Source organism: Falco naumanni, chromosome 18, assembly GCF_017639655.2.
Source record: "Falco naumanni isolate bFalNau1 chromosome 18, bFalNau1.pat, whole genome shotgun sequence".
Lineage (NCBI taxonomy): Eukaryota > Metazoa > Chordata > Aves > Falconiformes > Falconidae > Falco > Falco naumanni.
In genome coordinates, this window is record NC_054071.1 from 6633763 (window position 1) to 6648089 (window position 14327).

At 60.2% G+C, this 14327-nt stretch overlaps 1 protein-coding gene across 6 annotated transcripts; it reads left to right on the top strand.

The window, feature by feature from the left end:
- Positions 1-506: 506 nt before the first annotated feature.
- WNK3 (WNK lysine deficient protein kinase 3) lies at positions 507-10568 on the top strand. 6 transcript variants are annotated; one of them, XM_040617453.1, is made up of 18 exons: positions 509-1330; positions 2223-2395; positions 2475-2695; positions 2764-2921; positions 3008-3096; positions 3169-3388; positions 3778-3967; positions 4037-4212; positions 4270-6057; positions 6136-6252; positions 6362-6472; positions 6557-6584; positions 6661-6741; positions 6869-7590; positions 8106-8287; positions 9333-9379; positions 10163-10381; positions 10469-10568. In XM_040617453.1, the coding sequence occupies exons 1-17, from the start codon at positions 1085-1087 to the stop codon at positions 10195-10197; spliced, it is 4584 nt and encodes a 1527-aa protein (XP_040473387.1). In that variant the 5' UTR covers positions 509-1084; the 3' UTR covers positions 10198-10381; positions 10469-10568. The 6 variants fall into 6 exon arrangements, with proteins under 6 accessions (XP_040473382.1, XP_040473383.1, XP_040473384.1 ...); XM_040617448.1 differs by lacking the exons at positions 8106-8287; positions 9333-9379; positions 10163-10381; positions 10469-10568 and having other exon boundaries at positions 507-1330; positions 6869-8099; XM_040617449.1 differs by lacking the exons at positions 8106-8287; positions 9333-9379; positions 10163-10381; positions 10469-10568 and having other exon boundaries at positions 507-1330; positions 4040-4212; positions 6869-8099.
- The last annotated feature ends 3759 nt before the right edge of the window (positions 10569-14327 follow it).

A 14327-nucleotide genomic window follows, 5' to 3' on the forward strand; every position in this document is an offset into this window, starting at 1 on the left:
GCTATAGGGAGCTCCAGAGTGCTGTAGGGGATGTGGGGGCTGTCGGGGATGTGGCGGTGTACAGGAGCTATAAGGGATGTGGGAGCGTATGGGGGCTATAGGGGATAAGAGGGTATAAAAGGGCTATAGGGAATGTGGAGGTGTATAGGGGCTATGGGGGGGTGTGGGGGCCTATAGGGGGTTACAGGAGATGTGGAGGTATATGGGGGCTATAGGGGGTGTAGGGGTATAAAAGGTCTATAAGGCGTATGGGGCACGTAGGAGCTATAGGGGCATGAAAGGGCTATAGGAGATGTGAAAGTACACAAGGGGTGTGGGATGCACAGCATCCATAGGGGGTGTGGGGGATACAGAGGGTCTATGGGGGGTACAGAAGGGCTGTAGGGGGTGGGTACTGGTCGGAACCGAGCATACGCTGTGTCTATAGGATCTATAGAGGCTATAGGGGGTGGGATACGGGAGGGACCTGAAGGCAGGGGGCTACACCTACGGGGTACCTATAGCTCCCGGGGCGGGTGGGCAGGGCTGCGGTGCCTATAGCATCTATGGGGGGACAAGCCACCTGCGCCCAGCAGTCCCTCCAGAGGAAAAGGCCGATGTATATGGGGGGGGGGGGGGGGGCGGGGGGATACTCCCACCCCCTATGGATTTTTGGGACCCCCCTAATTAACCCCTCCCCTCTAATTATTTAACCTGGCTCCTCCTTAATGAAGCCTCTTTGTTCCCCCAGCAGGTCCCCCCATGGGGGGGGGGTGACGGTGCAACCACCGGTGACTCTGGGGACACACACCCCCCCGCAAAAATTGAGGTAACCCCACTGGGGACCCCACCCCCCCAACCCCCCTCCTGCCCCCCCCCCCAGATGCCTGGGTCCCCGTTCTACCCCACAGGTCTATAGGGTCAACCAAGCCCCCCGTGAGGACCCCCTTATTTTAGCCCCCCCCCCAAGCACCCCAGTATTTAAAGCACGGGGCTGGGGGGTGTGGGGACAACATGGCCACCGATTTGGGGGACCCCGGAGTCCCTGTGTCCCCCCCTGTCCCCCCCAAACGCTTCTTCCGAAAGAGCGTGGAGTTACTGGAGGATGAAGAACGGGGACCACCAAACGATCGTGGAGACCCCGAGTTTCGGGGGGTTCTCGAGTTTCGGGGGGGGGGGCACGGGAGGGAAGGAGGAGGTGGAGGAAGAAGCCGAGATGAAGGCGGTGGCCACCTCGCCGGGTGGAAGATTCCTTAAATTCGACATCGAGCTGGGACGCGGAGCCTTCAAGACAGTCTTCAAGGGCTTCGACACGGACACCTGGGTGGAGGTGGCTTGGTGTGAGCTGCAGGTGAGCCCCCAAAGTGGGTTCCTGGGTGGCGAGGGCACTGCCATGGGGTGCAGATGGGGGTGGCCCTTCATTAAGGGGGTTTTGGTTAATCAGTGGGGTTTAGAAAGGTGGGTGGGCTCCAAAAATGGGTTTGGAGGTCTTCTGAACCCTCAAATTTATCTTGAAGCTCTTCCAAAGTCAATGGCACCCCAAAATTCATCATGAACCCTCATGGCTGGCCCCTCAAATTGATCTTTATGCTCCTCCAAAGTCAATGACACCCCAAAATTCACCATGACCATGACGGTTGGCCCCTCAAATTGATCTTGAACATCTCCTGAAGTCCCAAATTCACCATGAATCCTACAATTGGCCCCCCAACCTCACAGCTGATCCCCCTGAAGCCAATAAACCCCAAATTCACCACAAACCCTGCAGCTGGCCCCTCCAACCTATTGATTCCATCGTTCAACCCTTCAACTCCTCGACATTCCCCATATCCATGTCTCCAAAGCCCTTGACCCCACCCCCACGCACGAAGTCCCCTTCTAACCCCCCCCCCCATCTTGCCAATTAGCTCCAAATTTACCCATTTCTCTCCCAAATTTATTAATTATCCTCTTAAACTGCCGGATTCCTCAACGTACCGCAAAATGAATCCCTGAAACCCTCAAATTCATTCATCTCAACTCGCCAGTGAATCCCGGCAGCTCCTGCCAACGGGCACCGGGCCATGGCCAATTAATTACAGCCTCTTAACGAGCGGCGAGCGTTCCTCAGGGAGTTGAAGGAGCTTTTAGGCACGGCAGGATGAGGCTCACCGCTTGGCTTGGCCGGCAAACGCGGTGGGTGATGATGATCCCTGAATTGGGGGTGGGTTTGATGTTGTCCATCCTCCCTCCCTGGGCACCAGGACCGCAAGTTGACCAAGGTGGAGCAGCAACGGTTTAAGGAAGAAGCGGAGATGTTGAAGGGGTTGCAGCACCCCAACATCGTCCGCTTCTATGACTCTTGGGAGTCCACAGTCAAGGGCAAGAAGTGCATCGTCCTCGTCACTGAACTGATGACCTCCGGCACCCTCAAGACGTGAGTGATGGTGTTTCGTGGCACATTGGTGCAGTGGGGCTGAGGAGGTGACAGTGGGTCGGCTTGCCTTGTCACACAGGTATCTCAAGAGGTTCAAGGTGATGAAGCCCAAGGTGTTACGGAGCTGGTGCCGGCAGATCTTGAAGGGTCTCCACTTTCTCCACACCCGTACACCACCCATCATCCACCGGGACCTCAAGTGCGACAACATCTTCATCACCGGCCCCACGGGTTCCGTCAAAATCGGCGATTTGGGTCTGGCCACCCTCATGAGGACCTCTTTCGCCAAAAGTGTCATTGGTAAGACGCGCCGTGCCGAAGCACGCCTGCCGGTTGCCAGGTGCTGGTTCTCACTGCCCGCCCCGTAGGTACGCCTGAATTCATGGCCCCAGAGATGTACGAGGAACGCTACGATGAGTCGGTGGATGTCTACGCCTTCGGGATGTGCATGTTGGAGATGGGCACCTCTGAGTATCCCTACTCCGAGTGCCAAAACGCTGCCCAGATCTACCGCAAAGTCACCAGCGTGGGTTCCTGGTCTTGCCGGCGTGTCCCAACACCCTTCCAGCACTGTGGTGGTGGGCATCATCACTGCGCTTCCCCCTCCTCTAGGGCATCAAGCCGGCCAGCTTTGACAAGGTGACGGACCCAGAGGTGAAGGAGATCATCGAAGGTTGCATCCGGCAGAACAAGGCGGAGAGGTGGGAGAAGAGGGGTGCCACATGGGGATCCCCTAGATGACACCCCAATGTTGACCACGCTCTTGCCCATAGGCTTTCCATCCGGGACCTACTGAACCATGCTTTCTTCGCGGAGGACACGGGGTTACGCGTGGAGCTGGCAGAGGACGACGGGGGTCTCGACTCCTCCTTGGCACTCCGACTTTGGGTGGAGGACCCCAAGAAGTTGAAGGGGAAGCACAAGGACAACGAGGCCATCGAGTTCAGCTTCAACTTGGAGGCCGATGTCCCCGAAGAGGTGGCCTACGAGATGGTGAGTGGTGCCAGGGTCCAGAGGTGGCATCTGGGGGCTGAGAACCTGTGGGGGGTACCCCAAAACCCTGCTGGGGTTGGCCCCTCCAACTTGTCTTGACCCTTCCTGAAGTCAACAAGCCTGCAAAATTGCCATGAACCCTACAGCTGGCCCCTCAAACTCATGTTGAACCCTTTCCAAAGCCAACGATCCCCTAAATTCCTCCATGAACCGTGTGGTTGGCCCCTCAAACTTATCTTGAACCTCGCAAAGATCAATCGACCTATAAATTCACCCATGAACCCTACTCTTGGCCCCTCAAATTCTTCTTGAACCCTTCCCAAGCCAACAGTTCTCCAAGTTCACCATGACCTGCTCCCCACGGACATCCTGTTTTCTCCCCCAACCAGGTGAAATCCGGCTTCTTCCATGAAAGTGACTCCAAAGCCGTTGCCAAGTCCATCCGGGACCGGTTGATGTTGGTGAGGAAGACGCGGGAGAAGAAGCAAGCAGAAGGTCGGGGACTCCCTGAAAATGAGGACACTGAGGTGGATCAACACGTCCGGCAGCAGCTGCTCCGGCAACAGCCCCCCACTGCTGGTGAGACCCCCACCTTCCACCCCACAGCTGGTGGCCCCCCAAAACTGCTCACCCCTGGTTGTTCCTCAGCAGCCGATGGGCTCTTGGAGAACGGTCCCATCTCAGATGCCACCAGCACCCGTGGTCTCACCGGGGCACCTGAGCCTGCACCACAGCTCCTTGGGTGCTACCAACAAGGGCCACCAGGACCCCCTCAAGATGGGGCATCCCCCTCTTGTGGCCATCCCAACCCCTTGCAGGTGCCAGTAAGTCCCCATCACACCGGGTTGGGGTGGGGACCATGGGACCACCTCCCACCGCAGCACCTTGACCCACAGGTCACCTACGGGGTGGAGGGGACATCAACAGATGTCACCGGAGGTGCCACCACAGCAGTGCTGGAGCCATCTGGTGTTGATGGGGAGCCAGGGGTCGGTGCAATGCAGATGTCATCAGGGGTGTCATCGGTGGTGGTGGCACGGCTGCAGCCGGCTCCTGGGGCACCGGGTCCGGGGATGGCACCGGCGGTGCCCAGTGTGCAGCCAGCTCCAGGGATGCCACCGGCTCCAGCGATGCCACCGCCAACTGGAATGCCACCAGCTCCAGGGATGCCACCACCAGCTGGCATGCCACCGCCAACTGGAATGCCACCAGCTCCAGGGATGCCACCGCCAACTGGAATGCCACCAGCTCCAGGGATGCCACCACCAGCTGGCATGCCACCGCCAACTGGAATGCCACCAGCTCCAGGGATGCCACCACCAGCTGGCATGCCACCGCCAACCGGAATGCCACCAGCTCCAGGGATGCCACCACCAGCTGGCATGCTACCAGGTCCAGGGATGCCACCACCACCCGGAATGCCAGCCGCTCTGGCAATGCCACCACCAACCGGGATGCCACCACCAACCGGGATGCCACCACCAACTGGGATGGCACCACAGTCGGTCCCCATTGTGCAGCTGCAGCCAGCTCCGGGGATGCCACCAGCCCAAGGGATGCCACCACTTCCAGTCCCCACCATGCAGCCACAGCTGGTGCCAGGGATGCCACCAGCTCCAGGGATGCCACCACAGCAGGTGCCCACCATCCAGTCGCAGCTGGCTCCAGGGATGCCACCACCAGCTGGGATGCCACCACAGCCGATCCCCACCATGCAGCCACAGCCGGCCCCAGGGATGCCACCAGCTGTGGGGATACCATCAGCTCCAGAGATGCCACCAACCGTGGGGATGCCACCCCTATCTGGGTTGCCACCAGCCCCAGGGGTGCCACCTCCATCTGGGATGCCACCAGCCCTAGGGATGCCACCAACCATGGGGACACCACAAGCCCCAGGGATGCCACCAACCATGGGGACGTTGCCAGCCCCAGGGATGCCACCAACCATGGGGACATCGCCAGCCCCAGGGATGCCACCTCCATCTGGGATGCCACCAGCCCTAGGGATACCACCAACCATGGGGACACCACAAGCCCCAGGGATGCCACCTCCATCTGGGATGCCACCAACCATGGGGACACCATCAGCCCAAGGGATGCCACCAACCATGGGGACATCGCCAGCCCCAGGGATGCCACCTCCATCTGGGATGCCACCAACCATGGGGACACCATCAGCCCAAGGGATGCCACCAACCATGGGGACATCGCCAGCCCCAGGGATGCCACCTCCATCTGGGATGCCACCAACCATGGGGACACCATCAGCCCAAGGGATGCCACCAACCATGGGGACATCGCCAGCCCCAGGGATGCCACCTCCATCTGGGATGCCACCAACCATGGGGACACCATCAGCCCAAGGGATGCCACCAACCATGGGGACATCGCCAGCCCCAGGGATGCCACCTCTGTCTGGGATGCCACCAGCCCCAGGGATGCCACTGCTTCCCACCCTGCCAGCAGGTCCCCCACTGGAAGACGCATCCCTGCACCCCGATCCCCCAACATCTGCCACCAACCCTCCAGATGCGGTGCCCTTCCTCCGTGTCCCCGAGGCCACCACTGTCCCCGAGCCCCCTGGTGCCAAACCTGACCGCATCCGGCAACGCCGAGCCTCCTGCCCACGTCCGGAGAGGATTCCTCGCTTCCAGCTCACCGTCCTCCAGGTCGGCACGGGGAAGGGGGACTGTGCTGGGGGGGTGGGACAGAGGGACACCCCGTAACTCACGTCCCCAACCCCGTAGGTCTCCTCCCCTGGGGACAACACGGTGGAGTGTCAGCTGGAGACCCACGACAGCAAGATGGTGACCTTCAAGTTCGATGCCGATGGAGACGCCCCGGAGGACATCGCTTGCTACATGGTGACACCCCCCCGCCCCAAACCCCAAAACTCCTCCCCCCACCCTAGAACCCCTCCCCCAATTAATGTCACACACCCCACCCCACCCCAAACTAATTGTCCTCTGGAAGGTTGAGGACAACTTCGTGCTGGAGGGTGAGCGGGAGAAGTTCGTGGAGGAGCTGAAGGCCATCGTGGCACAGGCGCGAGGGCTCCTCGGTGCCCCCCCCATGGACCCCCAGGTGACCCCCCACACCCCATGTCCCCGGACGCCTGGGGTCACCCCAGCAGTTGACCTGTAACCCCCCCAAAATGTCTCCTCACAGGCGGGACCTCCTGAGCAGGCGGGTGGTGGTGAGTAGCAGGGGAGGGGGAGGGGCAGCGGGGTCACCCCCCACCCCCCAACCACCCTCACCCCTCCCCCCACCAGGAGAAGGTGCCCCCCAATCGTCCCCCGTCGGTCGTTGGAGGTTTTGCATCAACCAGACCATCAGGAACCGGGAAGCCACTGGTGAGTCACCCAAGAGGGGACATGGAACATGGCGGGGGGGGGGGGGATGGGAGGGTACGTGGGACACCAGTGTCCCCCCATGCCTCCCCCACAACCTCCATGGATTGGGGGTGTCACCTCCTTGCAGGCCCTGGAGGACCTCCACCCAACCGACGAGCCTTGGGGACATCCAGTGGCGGCGAGGTGGATGTGATCCCAGATGTTGGTGACCCTCAAGAACCAGGGATTGTTGTCACCAGGCCCCAGGAGCCAGGTGGCCCTCAAGGACCAGGGGTGGTCATCACTGGAGCATTGGAGCAGGATGAACCTGGGGGACCAGAGATGATTGTCCCCAAACCCTGTGAGCTGGACACACCCAATGGACAAGAGACAACCGTCCCAAACCCCCCTGAGCTTGGTGTCTCTCAAGGACAGGAGAAGACCATCCCCAAGCCCTGTGACCTAGGTGTCCCTCAAGGACTGGAGATGATCGTCACCAGACCCCAAGAGCTGGATGAACCCATGGGACCAGAGATGGTTGTCCCCAAATCCCAAGACCCTGATGTCTCCCAAGGACCAGGGACAACTGTCACCAGCACTTGGAAACAGGATGGACCTGGGCAACCAGACACAACTGTCCCCAAACCTGAAGAGCCTGAGGACTACCAAGGACCAGACACCGTCATCCCTGGACACCAAGACCTGGGTCTCCCTGAAGGAGAGGGGATGACTGTCACCAGAGCTTGGGAGAAGGATGGACCTGGGGAACTGGAGACAATTGTCCCCAAACCCCAAGAGCTCGATGTCCCTCAAGGACCAGAGATGGCCATTGCCGGAGCCTGGGAGCAGGATGCACTCACAGGACCAGAGGTGATTGTCCCCAAACCCCAGGACAGCGGTGTCCCCCAAGGATTGGAGACCATTGTCCCCAAACCCCAAGACCTGGACATTCTCCAAGGACTAAAGACCATTGTCCCCCAAACCCCAAGACTTTGGTGCCCCCAAAGACCAGAAAACCCCAAGACCTTGATGTCCCTCAAACCCCAAGACTTCGGTGCCCCCAAAGACCAGAGGACCCCAAGAAAGACCTTGATGTCCCTCAAACCCCAAGACTTTGGTACCCCCAAAGACCAGAGGACCCCAAGACTTTGGTGTCCCTCAAACCCCAAGACTTCGGTGCCCCCAAAGACCAGAGGACCCCAAGACGTTGATGTCCCTCAAACCCCAAGACTCTGGTGCCCCCAAAGACCAGAGGACCCCAAGACCTTGGTGTCCCCCATGACCTTGGCATCCCTCAAACACCAACGATGACCTTCCCCACCCCCCTGCCCCACCCCCGACATTTTGTGGGGGCTGGTGGCCACCTCAGCGCCCCGTTTCCACAGGATCCCCCAGCGGAGAGGACCCCAGGCCGCCCCACCGCTGGGGGGAGCTATTTCGCCCTGGGGTTTAACTGCCCCCGCCTCAAAAACCCTGTCAGCAAGAAGACCTGGGGGCGCAAGATCAAAAGCTGGGCCCGGCGGCTCCGGCAGCCCCCCCCCCGCTGCGGGGGGACACCCCCTGCCAGGTAGGGGGGCTGCGTCCCCACCTCCACCCCCCGCTGGTGCCCCCATTTATCCCCCCTCATTTGTAACCCCTCTTATACCCTGCTCCATATGTATCACTATATATGGATATAAATGTACGACCCACGTGTATACCCCCTCCCCATATGTGCTCCTCGCTATATGTACTGCTCCATAAAGCTGCCATATAGACCCCTCCCTGTACATACCCTCAAATACACCCCTCATATATCCCCCTCCCCATGCATACGCACCTATATACCATAGGTATTCTCATATGTATGTCTCCTGATATATAGTCCCCATATAACTACACCCCCTCATAGATCCCCCTCCCCACGCACACGCACGTATATAACACCGTATGTATTCTCATATGTATGTCTCCTGATGGATACTCCCCGTATTTACCCCTCACCATTTATAGCCCCAATCTATACACGGCCTTTTAACCCTCCCATTTATCCTCCACCCCATACGTACCCCTATGTACACCTCCCCATACGTACCCCTATGTACACCTCCCCATACGTACCCCTATATACACCTCCCCATATATACCCCTATGTACACCTCCCCATACGTACCCCTATGTACACCTCCCCATACATACCCCTATGTACACCTCCCCATACGTACCCCTATGTACACCTCCCCATACATACCCCTATATACACCTCCTCATACGTACCCCTATGTACACCTCCCCATACGTACCCCTATGTACACCTCCCCATACGTACCCCTATATACACCTCCCCATATATACCCCTATGTACACCTCCCCATACGTACCCCTATGTACACCTCCCCATACATACCCCTATGTACACCTCCTCATATGTACCCCTATGTACACCTCCCCATACATACCCCTATATACACCTCCCCATACGTACCCCTATATACACCTCCCCATATAGACTCCCCATTTTTATCCCCCTTTTTTACCCCCCACATTTACAACCCCATTCACATGTCGCCCTATACATGCCCCTATATGTACCCCTCCCCATATACACGTATATACCCTGCCCTGTCCCGCAGGGGAGGCAGAGGAACCGGGGGATCCCCCCCGGCGGGGGCGCTGCCAGGTGGGTATTTGTGGGGGGTCCCTGTGGAGGGGGGGGAGCAGCCCCATGGACTCCCCATGTTGGTCTGTGGAGCCCCCCAAACTGCCCCGGGACCCCCAAACTGCCCCATGACCCCCAAACTGCCCCGGGACCCCCAAACTGCTCACAGGGACCCCCTGAAACTGCCCCAGGACCCCCAAACTGCCCCGGGACCCCCAAACTGCTCACGGGGACCCCCTGAAACTGCCCCAGGACCCTCAAACTGCCCCGGGACCCCCAAACTGCTCACAGGGACCCCCTGAAACTGCCCCAGGACCCCCAAACTGCCCCGGGACCCCCAAACTGCTCACAGGGACCCCCTGAAACTGCCCCAGGACCCTCAAACTGCCCCGGGACCCCCCAAACTGCTCACGGGGACCCCCTGAAACTGCCCCAGGACCCCCAAACTGCCCCGGGACCCCCAAACTGCTCACGGGGACCCCCTGAAACTGCCCCAGGACCCCCAAACAGCCCTGGGACCCCCAAACTGCCCCGGGACCCCCAAACTGCTCACGGGGACCCCCTGAAACTGCCCCAGGACCCCCAAACTGCCCCGGGACCCCCAAACTGCTCACGGGGACCCCCTGAAACTGCCCCGGGACCCCCAAACAGCCCTTGGGACCCCCCCCAACTTATCCAAGGGACCCTCAACTCCCCCAGGGACCTCCAAAACTCCCCCCAGGGACCCCAAATTACACCCAGGGACCCCCCCAAATCCGCCCTCCAGCTCATATCACTGCTATATCCCCCCCACACCTCCTCCAGCCGCTAACGAACCCCGAATCAAGCGACCCCCCTGAAACCGAAGGCGACTGGGGGGATCCCAGTTCGGAAAGTGAAAGTGGGGGGATGGGGGGCCCCCCTCATCCCCCAGGAGCCCCCCCCCCGCCCCCCTGGATCCCCATCGTCCCCCATGAGTAGTGATGGGGAGACTGACCCTGAAGATGAAGATTTACGGGTGGAGCTGCGAAGGTTGCGGGAAAAGTAAGTTGGGAGGGACCCGGGGGAGGTTGGGGGGGGGCACCCCAATATTGGGGTACCCCCCCGACTCCCCCCCCCCCCCCCCCCTAGGCATATCCAGGAGGTGGTGACGTTACGGGCGCAGCAGGACAAGGAGCTGCGGGAGCTGCACGGGCGTCTCCGTGCCCTAAAAGAAGCTCGAGGGGGACCCCAAAAAATTTGGGGGACCCCCGCCGGGGGATTGTGGAGGACTCCCTCATCATTGCCTCGGGGGATCCCCGCGACGGCTTCGGGGTGCCAAGGGAAGAGGACGGGGAAGGGGTGCAGCGGTGACAGGTTTGGGGGGGGGGTTGGGGTGCAAGGGGGTGGGTCTGAGGGTACAGGGGAAGTTTTGGGGTACAAGGAGGGGATTTGGGGGATGCTCAGTCCCTCCTGGGCCCCAGGGAAGGGGTTTTGGGGTGCATAAACGGGGGTTCTGGGGTGCAAGGGGATGGTTTGGAGTATAAGGAGGGGTTTTGGGGTGCAGGGAGGGTTTTTTGGGGTGCAAGGCAGGTTTTTGAGGTGCTCAAGTCCCTCCTGGGCTCCAGGGAGGAAATTTCAGGGTGTGGGGAGAGGTTTGGGGGTACAGGGGAGGTTTTGGGATACTCCATGCTCTGGGGAGGGGGCTTCTGGGATGCAAGGCGGGGGGATGGGGTACAGGGAGGAGGTTTTGAGTTCTAAGGGGGGAATTTTGGGGTGCTCAGTCCCTCCTGGGCTCCAGGGAGGGGGTTTTGGGGTGCAAGGGGGGTTTTGGGGTATAGGGAGGGACTTTTGGGGTGCAAGGGGGGTTTTGGGGTATAGGGAGGGACTTTTGGGGTGAAAGGGATGGTTTAGGGTATAGGGAGGGGGTTTTGGGGTGTCCCATGGTCTGGGGAGGGGGTTTGGGGTACAGGTGGGATTTGGGGCACCCCCCTCTCCACTAACCCCCCCTCCCAACACCCAGACGCCTGGGTTCCCCCTGCAGGCCCCCTAACCCACCCAGCCCCCCCACCTCCTCCCCCAGCCCCTCCAAAAAAGGGGCTCTTCACCGACGACCTGCACCGGCTGGTCGATGAGTGGGTGCAGGATACTGCCCGAGCCCAGGTAACGTGTGGGGGACCCTAGGGGGGGGGGGCCCTGAACCCCCTTTCTGGGATGCCTGGGGATGCGTGTGTCCCCCAATATTTAAAACCCACCTTTTTCCTCTCCCCGCTCCCTTCCCAATCCCACAGGGGACATCGTCGTGGGTGGCCACCCTCCGCGGCGCCCGGATGAACCCCCCAAAATGGGGGGCTCCCCCCCCTCCAAAAATCAACCTCCAGGGGGGGGGCAGTCCCCTCCCACCAGGGACTGAGTGAGGTGGGGGAGCCCTGGTACCTTAAAACTGCTGTCCCACAGCCCCCCAAACCTCCTCGTTTCACTCCAAAATCCCCCTATTTTGGGTCATACCTCTCCCCCCAGGGTGACCCCATTTTTTGGCCCCCAAATCCCCTAATTTCACCCCAAAATACCCTTTTTTTGCCCCCACCCCCCCCAGTGGAATCCCATTTTCAGCCCCCAGCTCACCTTATTTTGCCCCCAAACCCTCTTTTTGGGGGTCACTGCCCCTTTTTGCACTTCCCCTGAGATAAACCACATTTTGGTACCCAAAATGTCTTCGTTTTGGCCCCCCCCCGCCCCCTCCCTCCGAGGGACCCACTTTAAGCCCCCCAAATCACCTCTTTTCAGCTCAAAATGCCTGTTTTGGGCCTAAAATTGCATTGTTTCACCCCAAAACCCCACTCCCCCCCCCCGACTGGCCCACTTTTGGCCCCTCAAATTGCCTCTTTTCACCCCAAAATGCCTGTTTTGGGCCTCAGATTGCATTGTTTCACCCCCAAAAACCACTTTCTCTTGGCCTGCCCCCTCCTCCATGGGTGACCCAATTTTCAGCCCTCAAATCACCTCATTTAACCCCAAAACCCCTTTTTTGGGCCTGTTCCCCTTTTTTTCCCCTGGTATATTAGCTGACTCCAATTTTTAGCCCCAATACGACCTTGTTTTGCTCTAAAATGTCAACGGTTGAACCCTGACCCCTCGGTGTCTCCCTCATTTGCCCCAAAATTCCCATTTTTTTCCCCTGCCTTGAGTGGCCAAACCTCCATGTTTCACCCTAAACCCCACCTCACCCCCCGGCCCTGCAGGCCTGGAATTCCCCTTAACTGGGGGAACTGGCTGTATTGGTGTTACTGGTGACCTCCCCCCCCCAGTGGTCGTACTGGTACGACTGACCCACCCCCAGCCTCTTTTTGGGTCATTTCATCCTGTTTTCTGCCCGTCTACCTCACCCCACCGCTACGCAGAGAGGTTTTGGGGTGTCTTCCTGGGTGTTCGGGTTGAGGAAGGGAGGGAGGCGTTAAATTTTGGGGGGGAAACTGTTATAAAGTGCGAAAAAAGTCCCTGAAAAGGAGAAAAATAAAAGCGTGGCTGGTGGGCGCCACTCCCAAGATGGCGAGTCCCTCCTCAAGATGGCGGGTCCCTCCTCAAGATGGCGGCAACCCCGCCGTACCTTCTACGGGGAGGCGGGTTGTTTCGCCCTTCCCAAAATGGCGGCGCGCCGTGGCCAAAATGGCGCCCGGGCCCCGCCCTCTCCCTCCCCGTTTCCGCGTTTGAATAAAACTTTATCGGGCGGCCGGAGCCGGGCAGGAGCCGCGGCGGCGCCGGGCCGGGCACGGGCACGGGCGGCGGTAACCGGGAGGTGTTGGTGGAGCGGCCGGGCGAGGCCTTGCGCCTGGCCGCTGGGGCCTGCGGCCTAGTCGGGCGGTGGCGGGGGGGGACGCGTAGGCCTCGCAGGGAGCCGGGGGCCCTCTAGGCCTTTGCGCGAGGGGGGGGGGACACCCTATAGAGCTGTAGCTGGGGCCCTGTAGGCCGTTTGAGGGGAACCCGTGGCCCCGTAGGCGCTTGGGGTGGGGGTGGGGGTTTGGGCCCTATAGGCCTTTGGGGGAGGTCCCAAGGACCTATAGAGCCGGGGAGGGCCTATAGGCCCTTTTTGGGGAGCCTTGAGACTCTGTAGGGTCTTTTAGGGTGTCCTAGGGCCCTGCGAAGCTGGGGACGCTCTATAAGGACGTTTGGGGGGGGAGTCCAGAGCTCTATAGAGCAGGGGAGGCCCTGTAGGCCCTTCTGAGGGGATCCCAGGGCCCTATAGAGCAGGGGAGGCCCTATAGGCCCTTCTGAGGGGATCCCAGGGCCCTATAGAGCAGGGGAGGCCCTGTAGGCCCTTCTGAGGGGATCCCAGGGCCCTATAGAGCAGGGGAGGCCCTATAGGCCCTTCTGAGGGGATCCCAGGGCCCTATAGAGCAGGGGAGGCCCTATAGGCCCTTCTGAGGGGATCCCAGGGCCCTATAGAGCAGGGGAGGCCCTGTAGGCCCTTCTGAGGGGATCCCAGGGCCCTATAGAGCAGGGGAGGCCCTGTAGGCCCTTCTGAGGGGATCCCAGGGCCCTATAGAGCAGGGGAGGCCCTGTAGGCCCTTCTGAGGGGATCCCAGGGCCCTATAGAGCAGGGGAGGCCCTGTAGGCCCTTCTGAGGGGATCCCAGGGCCCTATAGAGCAGGGGGAATGCTATAGGCCCTTGGGGAGGGGTGTCCCAAGACCCTATAGTCGGTTTTTGGAGTAGTTTGGGGTCTTAGAGCTGAGGAGGCCCTATAGACCCTTTTTCAGGGGGGCGCAGGGCCTTTTAGAATCTATAGGCCCTCGGAGGGGTGTCCCAGGCCCCTATAGATCGGGGTGTGTGTGTGTTCTGTCTCCTAAGCCCTATAGGGAGAGGCAGCTGCTCCTCACGGGGCAGGGGCATATAGGGCAGCACTAAAGGGGGTGGGTGGCTGTTGGGGGGTGTTCTATGGGGGGTCACCTATAGAAAAGCTGAAAGAGTGTGTTTTGGGGGGGGGGGGTGTCACGGGAAGGGGGGTTATAGGGA

What these genes read in the sequence shown, in the direction of transcription:
- WNK3 (XM_040617448.1), top strand. Translation starts at nt 1,085, where the DNA reads ATGAAGAACGGGGACCACCAAACGATCGTGGAGACCCCGAGTTTCGGG. An exon ending in ACCTCCGGCACCCTCAAGAC is followed by an intron (nt 2,396 to 2,474) that starts GTGAGTGATGGT and finishes CTTGTCACACAG; the next exon opens with GTATCTCAAGAGGTTCAAGG. An exon ending in CAGGAACCGGGAAGCCACTG is followed by an intron (nt 6,742 to 6,868) that starts GTGAGTCACCCA and finishes ACCTCCTTGCAG; the next exon opens with GCCCTGGAGGACCTCCACCC.